Source organism: Fringilla coelebs (genome assembly GCF_963513975.1).
Source record: "Fringilla coelebs genome assembly, chromosome: 28".
Taxonomy (NCBI): Eukaryota; Metazoa; Chordata; class Aves; order Passeriformes; family Fringillidae; genus Fringilla; species Fringilla coelebs.
The window spans coordinates 319996-337420 of NC_140054.1; the positions used below are offsets into that span (position 1 = coordinate 319996).

The 17425-nt window shown below is 54.8% G+C and overlaps 1 protein-coding gene across 2 annotated transcripts in view; it reads left to right on the forward strand.

The window, feature by feature from the left end:
* The window catches only part of PTPRU (protein tyrosine phosphatase receptor type U), a 56676-nt gene continuing 39251 nt past the window's right edge, over window positions 1-17425 (forward strand). For both annotated transcript variants that reach the window (XM_084222856.1, XM_084222857.1), the window contains exons 1-2: window positions 1-146; window positions 15473-15601. In XM_084222856.1, the coding sequence (XP_084078982.1) occupies window positions 74-146; window positions 15473-15601 (202 nt within the window). In that variant the 5' untranslated portion in view covers window positions 1-73. The remainder of the gene's footprint in view (window positions 147-15472; window positions 15602-17425) is intronic.

The following is a 17425-nucleotide window of genomic DNA, read 5'->3' on the forward strand; positions in this document are numbered from 1 at the left end:
ACCGCGGGCGCGCTGCGGCGGCGGCGGCCACGGCCCCGCCGCCCCCCGCTCGGTCCCCGGCACCGGCCGCACCATGCGGAGCGCCCGGGCGCTGCTGCTCGCCCTCGCCCTGCGGGTCTACGCGCTGGACACCGAGACGCCCGCCGGTAGGAACGAAGCGCGGTGTGTGCGCCGGGGAGTGGGGTCCTGCTCGCTCGGTGCGGTTCCGGGGTTCCACCGGCCTCGGTGCCCGGAGGGTCCCGCCCGTCCCACCGCCACCTGTTCCTACCGGAGGGTGTCCGAACCGCCTCGGGACCCCCGTCCCTTCGTGAAACCACCGGAATCCCGCCTCCCTCTCCTCCGGGCACCGGTATGGGGGCTCCTCTCGCCTGCGCCCGCCGCCACCGGGGAAGTTTTCCCTGCCGGGGGTGCGGCGGCCGGGGGGTCTCGGCGGCGCCCCCCACCCCAAGGATGCTCCGCCGAGTGCGGCCCCATGGTTCCCGCTCGCTGCCGGTGCCGGTGCCGCCGTCCGATCCCCCCCCTCCCGCCCCACCCCGGGAGGGAAAACTTCCCCCGTGGCGGCGAGGGGAACACGGGCGAGAGGAGCCCTCAGGCCGGTGCCCGGGGCGGCGGGATCCCGGTGGTTTCACTGGCGGTTCCGGCGGGAAGCTGAGGACCCTCCGGTAGGAACAGGTGGCGGCCGCGGCGGCTTCGGTTGCAGCCTCCCGGCTCTCGTTTTGCTAGGGGGGTACTGGGAGAGTTGTACGGAGATACGATCGATCGATTAATTTGATTAATTTACGTATTTTAATTTTCCCCTCCTCACCCTGATCTACCCGGCGCTGAGCCCTGCGCCCCCCGGGACCTCCCAGGCAGGGGCCCGGGAAAAGCTGCTGCGGTGTGCGGGACGACGGCAACGACTTGCTCCCAGTCCCTTCGGGAAGCTGGAATGGGGTTGGATGCTGTGGAGAATGGGAATTTGGGGCTCCCGAGGTGCTACCGGGGGCCGCCAGCGCTTTTTTGAGAAACGGAGCCACGGGAGTTGGTGCCTCACTCCAAGGGGTCCCTGGTGCTATCGTCCCCAGCTCCTGGGTGATGCTGATCACATTAAAGTGTATTTTTGCCTAGTTCTTTGGTTTTTCACCTTTAAATCCAAGCTGTTCACCTGCACGCAGTCCCTACGGTGGTGCATTGATTTTGTTTTTTTTGGATAGTGGCATTTCTCCAAAGATTATAAATAGTGACACCCATCAGCAGAAAACAACAGCGGCTGACCCGTGCATGGGGGATCGAGAGATGATGGTTGGGGGGATGTGAAGCCATTCAGGCTCCCCCGGGTCATGCAGGCTGGGGGAAATGGGGAGGGCATGGGTTTGCATTTTGGGGGAGAGGTTGTGTGCTGTGGGAGCTGCTGCTCTGAGCTTTGGGGCTGAGCAGGGGGCGATGGGGAAACTGAGGCATGGAGCTGCTGGGGGGCTGGTGGAGTAAGGGGCCTCTATTCCCCCGGTTTCAGAGGGGGGTTTCGGGTTTGCTGCTCCCCAGCCCTGGTGTGTGGTGCTCTCCTGGCTCTCAGGGCTGAGCTGCTGCAGCCCGCGAAAGGCTGGAGCAGCAGTGGTGGGGATGCACTGGGGACTGGGGTGAATTTGTGGGGAGAGTCCCCTCCCAAGCAAACCCTTTTCCCTCGGTGGGGTCCCTTCCCTGCAGGATGGCATTGGCGAAGGGCAGGATCGAGCCTGCTCCTGGTGTAAATCAGGAGTGTGTTTGCTCCATTTCCCTGGTAGATGCAGAGCAGGCTCAGCTCCGCAGTGGAGCTGAAGGGACCGGATCCAGCTGGAGGTGAGGGGTCTGCTGCCGGCCCCTCCGCTCCACTGCCGGCTGCTTTTCACCTGGATCTGCTCTTTGATCTGCTGATGTGGCTTGGCCGGCTGTCGGGAGGTTGCCTGGCTCATCCCTGGGGCTGCACAGTGGGCAAGGGCTGGGAAAAAATATTGAAGCCATTTGCACGTGCTCTGGGCCTCTGGGGGGGACACACTGCTTGTCTCGGTGGATATTTTCAGAAGATGGGGGTTTTTTTTAGCTGTGCCCTTGTGAAGAAGAGGCGTAGGTGGTCCCTTCTACAGGTGGGGAAGGAGGCACAGGGGGGAAGTGGGGTGCCCTGGTTACAGCCCACCATGGCCTTAGGGTGTTCTTTGCGCCTTCCTGCAGCCCTCAAACTTCTTGTAATTCATGAAGGTTTTGCAGTGACTGAGCTGTCATTGCTGGCCCGTTGTGCTTGTCACGGAGGGGACCTGAATGGGGTTGAGAGGCACTGGCTGACCCCCAAACTGTGGGTGTGGGGGCTCGTGTAGTGTCATCAGGCTGGGATGGGGACCTGTGCTTGGCACCAGCGGCCATGGCAGCCCCATCTCTCCTCCCTGGGCTCTTTGCAGCAGGAGCCTTTCCCTGCTGGAAGGAAGCCCGTGGCCGGGAGCCGCCTGGCTCACAGGGCTCCGCGCTGGGCCCGGGGGCAAGAGGTTGTGCAGGCTCAGGTATTTCCCTCCGCTTTTTCCTTCCTGCCGGGAAGGGAAGGGAATGGGGAAGCGTTGGGGGCACGGCTGGACCCAGTCATGTTTCCCAACCTAAATGATTCCATGGTAAGGTGCACCTCTGCTTCTGGGTGTTGCACCCCAAGAACTCAGCAATGAGCTGCCCAGGGGTCCCAGCCCGCGCTCCGGGGCTCCTTTCCGGCCGTGGGGACACAGCCGCCTTGCTGCGTAGCACTCCTGCCGGAATTATGCGGAAGCTATTTGCGCTCGGCTCCGACTTCGTTAGCAGCAATTAAGCAAATAAAATATTTGGGTTTGCAGCTTCCAGTTGGGAGGTTGGGACTGCCAGGGAGCACTGGACTGGCGTTGGTGGCGTCTCCGGGGGCACTCAGACTGCCGGGGGAGGCGGCTGCCGGCTGTGGTGACCAGCTGGGGCCAGGCAGGGGGACGGGGCCCCCCGAGCGTCCCTGTCCCCGCGGCAGCGCTGGCAGGAGATGGCACGGGTGACCCTGCCCCCGACGCGGCGGTGCTGTCTCGGTCGAGTGAATGGGAGCAGCCGAGCAGACGCCGTTCCCGCGGCGAGGATTGGGGTCGGCAGCGGGGCAGCCCCCGCCCGTTAACGGTCACGGGGGCTCGGGAGGTGCTGGAGAAGGGATGAGTAGGGGATGCTCGGGGAAGGGGGGGTCAGGAGCAGAGATGTCCCCGGCTGCTGCTGGGGGACAGGGTCAGTGTTTCGTGCCCTCCGGGTGCTCAGGTGCCTGATGCTGCTCTTCCGGCGCTTTTCCCGGTGTTTGTTTCCCTCCATCTGGCTGTCTGTGAGCTCTCCCATGCCAAGGCATTTTTGTTCTCCCCACTCAGCCTCCGCTAACCACATAAAATGTGCGGAAACCTTACATTTTCCTTGTCAGCTTGTTTCAGGCTACGTCGTTTGGTGTTGTTTTTTTTTTTTTTCCTCTCCTCTGTCGTGTCAGGGAAGAAGCTCTTTCTCTTGTTTGCTCCTACGTGTGTTTTAATGCCCTGAGAATGCCATGCCCTTTCCCAGAGCGCCCAGACAGTGCAAACACCCTTGAGGCATTTGTGTCGAGATGCTCCGGAAAATCCTGTTGACGTGCCCAAGTGGGCCCAGGGCAAAGGTTTCTGGCTCCTGAGCCCTCGGCTCTCCAGTATGTGCAGAGGGACACTGGAGTGTGGTGGATTTTTACCATCCATGAGGGAGAAGCAGAATTTAGGGAGGCTCAGAGTGATGCTGATGCTCCTGGATGGACCTGTCCCTCTGGCTCTGTATTTGCAGCTTCATGGTACAGCCTGGCAATGTCTGCATTTTTTTCCTTCCCCATCAAGACTTGCAGTTGCATTTGTTTCATTTTTACCCTCTTCTTGTTGCAAAACTCCTGTTTTATGTTTTTCCTCTGGGTTCCTGGACCTGCCCTGGCCCGGGGAACAGGGATGCTGGTGAATCACCTCCTGGCTCGAAATGCACATTTTTCCCTTCGTTATCCAAACTAAGCCAAACCAGCCCTATTCCAGCTTCCTTGGGAGCTTTCCCAGAATAAAGTCTATTGGGATCAGGGCTCTGGGGGAGGAGGGACACCCCCTGGAAAACCAAAGCAGGTGTTTGTTGGTGGCTTTAACCCCCGTCCTGGCTGTGACCAACCTCTGTTGCTGCCTGTTGATGTTGGTTTTTCCCTTGACTGCACCTGAGATGGAACTTTTCCATCACTTCATTATCCAATCCTTGCTCTGCAGAAAGGGCTGGGATCTCTGAGCACCTCAGAATGCCCCATATGAATCTTCTCCTGGCTGCAGTCCCTCTGCAGGGATTTGCTGCTTTGCTTTGGGCAATCGAGTGAGGGTTAAGCACAGGGGGCTGGAGGCAGAGGAAGGCAAATCCCTGCTGCATCCCTGGGAGCTGAGAGGTAGCACAGGCTCTGGAGAGCCTTATCACCATGGCCCTACCATCTGCCTGCTTAAACCTCCATAAATAAGCTTTTAAATAATCTATTATTAACATGCAGTATAATTGTCTTATTAGACATGTCTGCAAACCTTTAGTTTCTGCGTGATTAAATGTCAAGATTCGCAAACCTCTTCTCCCCCATGGCAGCTTGGGATTTGCTTTGCAGCTTTCCTTGGATCCTTCTCTCTCATTTCAGCCTAGAGATCCCTCCTTGTACTTGGTGAAACTGAGGCCTTCCCCTCTGGACAAGAAGGATTCCCAGCAATTAATTCCCTGAAGCTAATCGCTTCCTCGTTGGCAGCCTCAAAATAAATAGGTTCTGGATATGGAGCTTTTCCTTTCCACTGCAGGTGGCCTGGCAGGAGCTGCTGCTGCTTTTACCCGTGCTGGGGTGGATGTGGGTGGGTGATGAGTGGGTAGGGGGTGCCAGCCTGCGTCTGCCTGGAGTGGTCCTGAGACACGGGATCTGCTCCTCTTTGCCAGGTGAAGGGCATTTCTGGGGAGTGGCTGTGGAGCTGGCAGGTGTCAGAGGGACTTTCCTGGGTGTTCCTGAGCTGTTGCTTTCCTGGCCCTGGGAGTGGCAGGTTCTGCACCCTCTGCCTGGATCAAAAGCCAAAGTCCAACTCTTCCAGCTGCTGGATGGCAAAGGCAGAAGAGCCCTCGCCTGTGGAGCAGCCCTTTCCCCCTCCCTGCTGCCAGCACTAGGGGCTCACATGTCAGTTGCCCTTTGCGGCTGTTATTTTATGGTTTTTTTTTAAGATCAGAAGTGTTGTTCCTGCTTGCTGGATGGTTGCTGGCTGCAGCTCATTCCCAGCTGCTTGTGTGCTGTTCCATGTCCTGCCTGGGTGTTGCAGGTCCTGCCTGGGCACTGGTGGGGGAACATACTTACTGCATGTTTAAGGGGCCCAGGCTTTGCACCCCAATTTCTCACACCTGGAGAGTGAATCCAAATGTGGATTGTGGTGAGGCAGTGGTCCCTTTTTCCTGTCCCTGGATGCCTCTGCCAGGCCCCAAATCTGGGTGCTGGTTCTATGCTCCTGCAGGAGCAGGACAGCAGAACTCCCCCTGTGCCACGGGGTACCGAGGGCTGCAGGGGCTATTCCTGTGGGTGCCTGGCCACTGGGATGCTGCTTGCTCCAGTGAGGAGGCTGGGCTGCAGTGGGAATGCCAGGAATGTGATGCTCCTGCAGTTTGGGGCCCAGTGGAGTCTCTGTGTGTCACCTTGACTCTGTGTGACAGATGCACAGCTGGCAGGAGCCTCTTGACTGGCTTTGGCCATAAATTTATTTCCTGACCTTCCTGCCTCCCAAAGTGCTGAAGATGTTGAGGAACAGGAGGGGAGGTAAGGTAGGGTGCTTGGTGCCCTTTTGGCCCCTGGCTGAGCCCAGTGTCCTGCAGCAGGGATGGTGGGCCCAGCTTGGGGGGTGGGGGGCTCTGGGCAGCCCTGTTGCTGAAGGCAGGGATGTGCCTGCCATGCCCCTGTTACCTGGGGACCCCATTGCCCACCCAGGGGGGGCCCTGACTGGAAGCTGGGAAAGCCCCTATCCCTGGCAGGGATGCAGTGGAGCAGAGCATGGCACTGCAGCTGGGGGGTGGGAGTATGTTGCAGCTGGAGCAACTTGTGAATATTTTTGTCATACACAATTTTTTGATGCCTTTTTTTTAATTGGGCTTGAAAAATGCTATCGAATCACCCATGACAGGGTAGCTGTGCTGGCACAGCCCCCCCCAGCTCCCTGCAGCCTTCCTGGACTGCCAGAGGATCCATCCTTGCCTGTTCCAGGGCTGTGCTGGTGCTGGGGAGCCCTAAATTGACCAATAACTGCTTTGGCTCTCCATGTGGATCCAACCTTTCCTGACATTGTTAAGTTAATCAGGATTGTGGCTGGGATGGGGAGGCAGGAGATGCTCTGAGGATGAGGGACGGGGACATTGATGACCTGATGACTCTTAACGAGGCCACTGTCCCCACGGCCCTGCTCAGGATACAATCCCTAGTGACGCCTGGGTGTTTGAGCCTGTGTGCTGCTTTGTGCTAGAGGCCTTCAGCCTAATTAGCCCAGTTAGCTGAGCCAAGGAGCACGTGTGGCTCCAGACCCTCAGCTGCTGGACACGCTGCCTGGAGCAGGCTCCCCCCGAGCAGGATGGCACCAGAGGCGAGTGAAGTCAGTCTAGAGCAGGAGATGAATCACTTGCTGTGGCCCAGCTGCTCCCCCAGAGCGTGAGGCTTGACTTTGGGGGGCTGCCTGAGGGGTCTTGCTGCTGTGTCCTGACAGGAGGTGTGGGAATGGCTTTTCTCCGGAGGGGACGGAACATTGTGCCACTTGCTTATGGAGGTGAGAACAGGTGGACTGATGGACTGCAGCAAACTGCATTCCCTTGCTTGGATGGATTTGGAGGTGTCTATGGAGCTTCTGTGGTTTTGGGGGTGCTCTGTAGGGCTCCTCACGGTGCAGTCCCTCTCTGTCCTGTGTTGTGGGACCCTGGAGCCTTGGGTTCCTCCAAAAGCTGTGACGAGGGAAGGTTCAACAGGAGCAATTTTCAGGGCTGGTCAGGAAGTCCAGGCAGATCTATGCAAGGAAGTGTCTCCTCCAGAGTCCTTCCCTGCTGCTGGCACACCTGTGGGGGCCAAGGACCTGTCACAGCCCCACACACTCTTGGGTGCCAGGTCCTCATTCCCTGCCAGCACATCCTGTCTGTTAGCAGAGGTATGCTGACACCCTGGGTAATTAGCTGTGTGAATGCTCTTTCTTTAATTACCAGGTGCTTCAGTGTGGTTAGTTGAATTAGCACAGATGGGTGATCCTGGGCACCCCCTGGCACCTTAAGGTCTTCACTGGGACATCTGGTTCTGTGGTTTTGGTGTCAATGGGGCACCTGTGTCTTCCTGTGGAGGTGGGTGCTGGGGCTTTCCAGTGTGTTTTTGGGGAAGGAGCAGCTTGGGAGTGACTTTGGAAGCCTCTCAATGCCAAGGCAGACTCTGAACTCTTCCTGTGGTGCAGGTTCAGCCACTGCCCTTCTGGGGCTCTTCCCAAGGACTCTCTTATTTCCGTTATTATTTCTTCTTATTTTTACTGTCTTTTCATCTGTCTGCTGAGTGATAATATCCCATTGATTTTCTGCAGCCAGCAACCAGCCTGCTTTCCCTGGATTATAACAATATTAAACCAAAGCACTGCATCTCCTCATTGGGTTATTTCTCTTTATATCAGCTGAACTTTTTATTTAGTCTCTCACCTAGGCTCCTGTCTGGGGACCTGCTGGCTCTGTGACATTTCTCTGTTTGAGAGGCTGTATCCTGCCTTCCTTCGCATGGAATGGTGGCTGCAGCGGGTTGGGGATGGGAGCTGGAATCTGTCTGGGGCAGGGAGTGTACAGGCAGGAGGTGGAAGGTGCTGGGTATTGTGGTTTCATGGTTCTCTCATGGGGTTGCAGGGTGTTGTGTGCACTTCTGACACTGCAAGGACTCTTCAGTTAGTGTTAATCCCAGAATTTTTGCTGGAATGAATTGAGGGTTCTCCAGGTCAGGATGGATGGATGCCCAAGCCAGTGCTGATGGGGGTGGCTGAGCCAAATTCATGGACTGGTAAAAATAAACTTGTTTTTTTTTCCTGGGCTTGATTTGCCATTTCCTTACCTTTGCCTGGCTGAAGGGTGCCTGGCATGGTCCAGCATGTTCCCCAGAGCTGTGACAGACCTGCTGGGCACACAGCTCCTTATAATTCCTCCCGTGAGGGCTCCTGCCTTTAACCTCCCTTACCACAGCAGAGGTTCAGCTGAGCCCTGGTGCTGCTGATGGATGTACCCATGTCACACGTTGTCACCTTCCAGCCCCGCGTCAGCCCACACTGCTGTTCCTGGCTCTGCTGGTGGCACAGGAGGAAGAGGAGGATGGTGGCCTGGATTTTGCATGGCACTGAGCCTTATTCCTCTTCTCCCCACCTTTATCCCACCTAGGGCTGGCTGGGATGCTGGGCACGGTGGGGATGCAGCGGCCCCGTCTCTGATGGGGGCCGAGGGCTCCCCGACTCTGTTCTCTGCCCTGGGATGCCATCAGTGACCCTCGGAGCTGCCTCCCAAGGCCCTCCCAGTGCTGGCACATGCTCCATCCTGGGAGGATGAGCCTCCCAGTTCCTTGCTCCCACATCCATCACTGCAGAGATGTGGGACCTGCTGTGGGAGGGGAGGCTGACGGTTACCCCCTTCTTATCCCCTGCACAATGGGGTTGGTTTGGAAAACTCGCTCTTTCCCATGATTTCTGCAGCTGATGTTGGAGTCCCCCAGGGCTTTGGTATGGTACTGATGTGTCCTAGGGCAGCTGCTTTTCCTGCCTGTGTTCCTGCCAAGGGAGCATCTCTGTGTCCTCAGGTATCCCCTGAAAGCAGTGTGTGCCTCTTGGGGCTCATGGTCCTGGTCTCTGTGTCCCTGGCATATGGAGTGGATAGTCTTCAGCAGAGACCTGGGGGACCTGATAGTAATAAAGGAGTGAGAGGGAGAAATGAGCTTGGTTACCCCTGCCTTTTCTAGTTTATTTTAATTGGTTCCCATTTTTTTCCGTGAGGTGTCGCACAGCTCTGCAGCCCGTGAGCTGTAATTGCACAGGGTGCGATCAATAACGGCAGGACAGAGGTTTCCAAAGGTTTCCTGCCTTGTTTTTTTTTTTCCCATGGAGTCCACCAGGCAGCACTGACAATGTTAATTAAGTGGTGGTTCACTATTAAAGCACTTGTGCAGTGGGTTAGTGGCCTCCTGGCAGTGCAGCTTTTTGTGTTGCAGGACCTCTCTTGAGCAGGGCTCAAGTAACAGAGTGATGCTGGTCCTTGCTTGGGAGCAGCACTGGCTGGATCCGGGTGCTGGGCCCCAACAGCCTTTGGATGGAATGTTAAATCCCCACATCCCCTCTGGGCATGGGGCTGAAGCCTCCTGGCCTGTGTCCCCCAGCATCTCCAGGGCAGCCAGGGAGATAGACTCCGGGGAGGCATTCTTGGTGCCACCTGCAGCAGGGTGATGCAGCACCCCGGTCCCAGGAATGCTGATCTCTCTGGAGCTAAGAGCACGTGGAGCTGCAGTTGGCAGCTGGGTTTGCCCCAAGGAATGATTCTGGCAAGATTAATTATTCCCCCTTTGCTTTTGAATGCATTTTTGCCATGCAGTGATGTATGGCACACTTGGTCCTTGCCCAAGCACGAGCAATCCCTGTGGCATTGCAAAGTCTTCGGAGTTATATTTTCCCAGTTGTATTTGCTTCAAAATGCCTGTAATGAATCCAGATTTGCCAATTCTCCCCCATCCCTGGGGTTTCTTGGAGGCTGCTGGGACTGGGTACTCACTGCGGGAAGTTTGACAACTCCTTGGGGACCTGCAGGTAAAAGCTATGAGGAGTCTTTACCAGTCAAGAAGAAAAAAAAAGGAAAAAAGGAGATTTATGTCTTCTGTAGTTGCTGGCAGATGGATATTGTTCTCTAGTCCTGCGTGTTCCAAACACTGAGGTTATCAGGCATAAGTGACTTATTATGCAAATCCTCCGTCTTAATATCTGGCTGTTCTCTCCCTGGAATTGCATTGGCCAAACCCCACACGTTCCTGGAGCTGCTAATGTTTACACATTAGCTTCTCTGGCTAATATACAAGGCTTCAAGTTGCAAATTGATGTTTCTTACAGCTGAGCAAATTATTTTTTCTATTAAATACAATATTTAAAATGATTTGGAGAACCAAAACAAACTACTGGTGAGAATTCTAATAGTGCTGCTTTCCATATTCTTCCAATCAGCTTTTGTTGGGGCTGAGAAATCAGTGATATTTCTCTTAAAAGTTTCTCTTTGGCAGAAGTGGGGAGCAGAGGAGCAGCGAGAGCATTTGTCATCATCTCTGGGGTGTGATGCACAGAAACACTTTCAATGTTGTGCCGGTGCCCCAGGCCCTCTGCATGTGCCAAGTGCAGCTACAGGGAGATTCAGCTCCCCTTTGCTTGGGCTGGAAGAGGTTTTCCCAGTGAAATCCTGGGGTGTTTGGGCTTGGCCATGGAGCTGTTGGTGTACCAGTGTGGCAGGGGTCCCCATCAGTGTGAGATGTTGGGGTGCTGGCACACAGGACCTCTCCCTGTCTGGATTTTCCCACTGAGCTGGATTCCTCAGTGCCAAACAGCCGCTGTAACATTCCACCCCTGGGAATTTGAGCACGCTGCAGATAGAAATGATCCTGGATCCCTTAACCTTGCCTGGGAGCCTGTGGGGTGCTGTGTTCAGGATCTCACTGGCTGAGAAGTGCATCTAATTTTAGATGAGTTGCAGAATGTGCTCCCTGCCCCGCCGTGTCTGCCGGCACCCGGAGGGAAGCAGCTCCTGGCGTTTCCTTCCTGGGGCACGTTCCCATAGGAGTGTGCCAAGGAAAGCACCTTTAAATAGCAGCTGGGATCTGGGAGGCGGAAGGCTGGCTCTGCTCCGGGGGTGTTGGGAAGGAATGGCACCTTGGTGGGATCTGCTGAAGCTGTGGTTCTGTATCACACCCAGCTCCCTGGGCTTTCTGCCATCCCTGGGGTGATCCCAGGCTGCCGGTGTTCCGGGACTTCACCACATCCCTTCTGTGCCTCGGTTTCCCCATTTGCAGCAGCTCATTTATCCTGTATAAAGAGCTTCATCCTTTTGTGCAGACAAAGAGCATCTTCCTCACGTGCATTTAAGAGGAGAGGTCTTGGATGTGATAATTTGGGGGTGTGAAACTGTAAAGCCTCCACCTCCATCCCTTCTTCTGGGAGGCAGTGAAAACTTTGGATTTGATGGCAGGAGAGCTCTGCTCACCCCCTGCCACATCTTGCTGTGGTCCGATGATGGTTTCACACTGTAGGGTGTTTGTACTTGGCAGCCAGGGCAGCATGTTGTGTGTCCTGTGGGTACCCAAATCCTCCCCATTTCCTGCTGAGAATTACTTGGTGTGGAGGACTGGAGCTGCTGGATAAAGCCAGGGATAAAAAATTTATTTTGTCTCTGAAAGATGACCAGTGTTATCTCCCCTGGCTGATGCCTGTGCCATGGGGTCCTGTGGCTTGTGCTCCCAAGATGCTGCACCCCAGAGATGACCATGGGGCTGATCCAGTCCTGGCTAAGCCAGGGTAGGAGCAAAATGGGCTTTTTCCCATCAGGACTGGGTGTCCTGAGTGGCTGCACTGTATTTTGTAGCTCCGGGGAAACAGCACTTGCTAAAGTTTTGGTTATGAGCCCATTTTTCATAAAGCCTGTCCCCCTTTTGAGACATTATTGGTGTTTTGTTCCCATCAGATGATACCCCAGAGGGTCTTGGGTGGGGGAGAGCACAATCCTGTTCTGGATGGTGCCAGGCTGTGGTCCCAATCCTGGATGGTGCTGGGCTGTGATCCCAATCCTGGATGGTGCTGGGCTGCCCTTTGGCACAGGAGTGTTCTCAAGGCTGCTCAATAAAAGGCGAGAGAAGACACGGATCGTGTCCCATGGTGCAGGAGGTTAAACAGGGAAGGTTTAAGTGTGTAATTAACTTGGAAGCGAGAGCAGTGTAGACTCTGTGGATGAAAGAGCACGGGGTGGGCTGTAGGCAGGCAGCCACGTTCCTCGGTGGCCACGGAGAATTAATTAGATGCTGTCCTTTGTACTTGGCTGTTTGGTCTTTCTTTTCCTCCCTTTTCGTTGTGAATCACTAGTCGCTCCCCTCCCCAGATTTCCTCCTCTTCATCCCTGTAGAGGGGGATGCTGGGTGGCAGTGGTGTCCTTCCTGGTGAATCTACTAAACCATCTCCTTTTCTTTCTTTTTAAGAATTTTTAGTCCATCTGGTGTTTAACCCTCACATTGGTGCCCGTGCCTCTGCTCTCTGTGTGCCCTGCTGCAGTGGTACCCAGGGGAATGCTGAGCCTGCTACCAGGCTCTTTGACAAACCCCTCCAACCACCTTTTTTGCTTTCTTTCAAACAATTTTGCTTCATCTGGTGTTTAACCTCTACACTAGTGCCTGTCCCTCTGCTCCCTTCTACCTGGGCACGTGGTGGGTCCATGGAGGTGGCAGCAGTACCTGGAGGAGGCTGAGCAGCACTGGTCCCCATCTCCGTAGCAAATCTCTCAAACTCCCTCTTTTTAGTTTTTTAAAAAAATTCTGGTCCATCTGGTGTTAAACCCCCATGTTGGTGCTCATCCCTCTCTGCCCAGGAATGCTGTGATGCTCTGGGGGGTTTGTGTGGGGTGTTTAATGGGGCACGTCTCATCCTTGGCACAGGCTGCCTCTTGTGCATGGGGGAGGCTCTGTGTTGGGGGGGATTTAGGCAGCTTTGGGGTGTTCAGGCTGTGTCTCGGACACGTCCCACCCCCGGGGGCAGACCCCCAGCTCCCTGCAGTATTTTTAGCTGCTGTTGCATTGCGATCGCACCTCCTGCGCTCGCTGCCTTCACCTCGGTGCCTGGAGCTGCTGTCACCCTGGCCTGGAGCCAGCTCAGGGTACCAGGGGTTCCTTGGTTTGTTTTTAGGATGTATCCATATCTGGAGCAGTCTCACCCAGCTCCCACAGTCCTTGTTCTGCTGCCCTTGGGATGGAATAACCCTCCCGCTGCTGCAGGTGGATATTTTGGGTTGCAGCCTCCCTGCCCTCCTTGCAAATGTTGTGATAAAACATTAATTTTTTGCAGGTTGCTCTGGGTTTCCCCTCTATGACTTTCCACAGCCGCTAGAACACTTCCAGCCACCCCCTGTGGAGTTGGGATTTAATTGCTCAGGTGTTAATTTTTATGCCCTTAATCTTGTGATGAGGAGGGAGAATCTGCTGGAGGTCGCGCTTCTCCCAGCCCTGTCCTTGGCTGGGGAGAAATGGTGCCAGAAGCATCCCATAACTCATGGAAACCAAGGTTCTGTGAAGCCCCTTTGGCTTTTTATCCTGTGTGTACAAATCATGGACAAATTAGTCAGGGAAATGGAGTGGCCAGTCAAACTGCCTTTGTTTTGTGCCGTGGATGGGAGGGAAGGCTCGTGCCGGGAAAAGCCTTGGCAGTAAACCTGTCCGAGGAGGGAGATGGATCAGCTTGGCCAGCACATATCTGCTCTGTAATTGCATTTTAAACTCCTGGAGCCCGGGCATCGCCTCGTGGGTGGCTGAGGATGCAGGTGTGGGATGATGGAGCCGTGGGTTGGTGGCAGTGGCTGTGCTGGGGATGGCAGCAGGATTTGGGCGTGGGGCTGCAGTCCAGGAGGGAGGAGTAGGGTACATATCTCATTACGTTTTCAGTGGCTGGGGATAGTTTATTGGGGGTGAAGGAATCACTTTTCCCTGGGATATGGGGCTCTGCCAGCCTGAAACATTGACTCTGCTCTGGTTTCTCAGGCCAGAAAAAATCTCCCAAGAACAAATTTCTGCCTCCCAGAATATCCCGCTCAGCAGATCTTGGAAGGAAACACTTGGGCCTTTTTTTCTTTTAAATCACTTGGCACTTAGTCTCCGACACTGTTTTATTTTGAAATTTATTTTATTTCCTTTCCTTCCTGGAAAATTTTGACAGATTTGTGCTTTTCCTCCCGTTAGAAAGTGCAGCCAAGTTCCAGACTCTAAAATCTGACACGTCTCGTGGTGAGAGCTGAGGACCAGGGGCTGCAGTGCGGGGGCACATCCGCACGTGGGCTGGGCAGACGCTCCATTTTGGGAAGGGCTTTAAGAAAGCTGTGATGTCTCAGTGCCTCCAGACATATGAATAAAAGAGAATTTGCTTAGAGGTTTTTTAAAAGAAGTTTCTTATGGCTCTGAGAGGAAAAAACAGTTGGTGACGGAGTTGGAATGTGCCCTTGTGCTTTAAAAAATGAGTGTAAAGGGGTGAAAAAAGCCACAAATGTCTTCTTATATATGAAAGAGTTGGGAATTGAAATTTCCTGAGCATCTTATGGGCTTTTTTCCAGTGTTTGGACTCGTGTTTGACTAAATGTTGCATCCAAGCATCCCTGAGCACAGGGAGGCACAACCCGTGCCAGCAGCGAGGCCATTAACCGCCAAATCCCCAGGTGGCGGGGGGAATTACTTATGTAATTTGGGATAAAATAGGAAGAAAACAGCAGAAATAATCCCTTGGCCCAGCTCTGTTTTCCTGCCGGTGCATTAGGGGATGTTTGCTGTTGTTCATTCCGCTTGCTCAGGGTTTCCTGGGGCCCCTCGTGAGCCTGGCCTGGTTAATTAGCGCTGTGCCCTGCTCCCTGTAATCGTGGGTTTAATGGGACAATGGGGCAGTGTGAGCCAACAGCCCCCAGAGGCCCCTCAGCAAAGCCGACCTGAGCTCCAGGGTTGGATGGATGTGGGATGATGGGAGGGCTGGATGGGGGAGCTGGAAAATGGGGGTGGACTGGAATGTGGGATCACAGGAGGGGGCTGGATGCTGGATGCGGGATGGGGGGGCTCTCTCTGTGTCACCTCCCGTGGGAAAAAGTGGCCTTTTGGCATTTGCTGCACTTCTCTGTGCTCAGCTGAGCCTGCTGTGGACCAGGGAGGTGCTGTGTAAACCCCCTTGGACCCCCAAAAGATAAATCTGTAATAAAATATGACTGCCAAAAGGACTCAACAGTGCCAAGGGGGGGTCTCAGGGCTGTGTTCAGGGTTGGAGGTCCTGGCTCAGAACTGCCACACTCACATCAGGCCATGGAGAGACCCCCAGGAGCCCAAGCCACAGGTGGAGGGTTGGGGTCAAAGCACAAATTTTGTGTGGCCACCGCAGCCAAATGCTGTTTCTTGGGGGAAACCCCTTGTGCTACCGACCCCCGAGAAGCAAAGCTGGGAGCTGCATCCTGCTCCTGCTGCTAAGGCCTCCCTGGGACCTGAGACCTGCCAGCTTGTGTCATTGGTGAAGCTGCACAGGAGCCGTGGGGCCCTGGCAGCACCCAGGACCAGACCCTTGCTCACGGTGCCCTTGGGGAATGCCTGGAGTCCCCCAGCATTCCAGGGTGTCACACCGTCCTGCTGGGCTTTTGGGGAGGGAGCACCACTCTGGGAGCTCAGGGGCTGACAGGTCTGTCCCCACAGCTGGCTGCACCTTTGAGGAGGACAGTGACCCCAACCAGTGCGAGTACAGCCAGGGTGAGGACGATGACTTCGACTGGGAGCTCCTCCGCAGTTACCTGATGCCTCACCTGGTTCCTGACCTGCCTCACGGTGAGTGCCGGGGTCCCCCTGGGGCCCTCTGTCCCTACCCTGCCTCTGTGTCCTGCAGCCCAGGGCTGGACTATGTGGCTCCTCCTGGTTTAATTCCTGCAGCGTTTTAGACTTTGCTTCTGCCTGCTTATGTGGGAAATGGAGAAAAAGCCTGTTTTTGGCTTTTCAAGTGGGAAGGGCTTGTGAGTTGGAGGCATCTTCAAAGTCTTGGGAATGGTAAGGAAGAAAATGAACTTTAAAAAAAATCTCATTGGTTTAAAACTGGTTTTTATTGTTTTCTGGGTCCATGTCCTCTGTGGTGGCTGGGCTGGGGGAGCAGACCCAGCCAGGCAGCTGTGAGGAGCTCCCCTCTCCAGGAGGATGGTGTGGGCACCATGCCTGGGTGCATTTGGGGGCTTTGCTCACTCCCTGCTCTGAACTCTGTCCTGCTGTGACCCCCTTGAGTTGTCTCTGAGCCCATTTGCTCAGTGAGGTTCACTGGACTTGGGATGCTCCTTGTTTTTGGGACTGCTGGCTCCTGCCTGATCCTGAAGGGCCAGTCCTGTGCTGAGGATGGGCAGAAAAACAGGAGAGCTTGTTTAGAGCTCAACAGTAAAAATCACCTCTTCTGTTTATTAAAATGTTATGCGCTTTCTAGGAAACTCTCTACTCTTCCATCAACCTGCCTCCAGCTGTTTATCTTGTGCCTTGTTGATGCCAGGGCTTAATTTGGCTTTTCCCCCCTCCACTAACTCTGCTCTGCCATTACCTTTCACCATCACCTTCTCCTTCCATCCTGTCCCTCCTGGCATGTCCTGGGTGCTGGGCGAGGGCAGGACCTGCTGGCAGATCCCTGCTTCTCCCTGGATGATTTTTCCAAGTAATTCCTTTAAACGAAGCTATCCTAATTGGTGTGTGTCCAGGGGGTTTCCTGGGGAAAGCAGAGCTGGGGGTTCAGGTGGCTTGTGATGGAGTGTCTGAAACTTGTAATTAGTTGAGTTTTCTGCTCAGTATTCAGCTGTAATTTAAAATCTACAGTGAACTACTTGAGTTTAAAGCCTGGGAGCTTGCAGGGGGCTGGAGGGTTGGGTGGAATGGGGCTTCTCTCCCTACTTGAGGAAAACTGTGGCTCAGCAGGAGATGGGGTCTTAAAGGAGCACAGAGAGTTTAAGGGATAAACTCCAGGATTGACGGGGAAGTGGGTGTGACATCTCGGGTTGGAGGGTGCGAGCATTGCAGTGTCACCCCAGGAAGAGGATACCTGTCCCTGTAGCTCCCCTAAGACCAGGTAATGCTGTTTGCTCTTGATCATGGGGCACCAGGGGGGTGCAGGGACCCCGTTTTTGGGTGGTTTTACCCTGTTTTGCGTGGGGAGCTGTGCATGAGGCTCTTGCAGCCCCATCACTCCCTTGGTCCTTGCAGTAGCTCAGGGGATCAAAAGGATTTCACAGTGCCAGGGCCTCTCCAGGGAGCACTTTCCAAAGGAGTCTTGTGGTCTCAGATTAAAATGAATTTTTATTGGAGATCAGCCAGTTTCAAGAAGTGTAGGATTTATTGGAGTGGGTGCTGGCTGCTGGCCACCTGCTGCTACCTTTCCATCCTACTCCCTTCTTGCTTTCTTGTTTGGTTTAGGGCTCTTTCACCCCCTTCTCTTGACTTATCTCTCTTTCACCTAAAGATGATGGATGGGTCTCTTCCATGTTGCAATCGTGATTTTTTTTTTTTTTTGTCTCTTTATTGTTCCTTTTTTGAAGGAGCAGCTGCAGGAAGCTGGGTAAGGCAAGTGTGAGCTTGTAATCCCAGACTGGCTTGGGATGGAAGGGACCTTAAAACTCATCCAGTTCC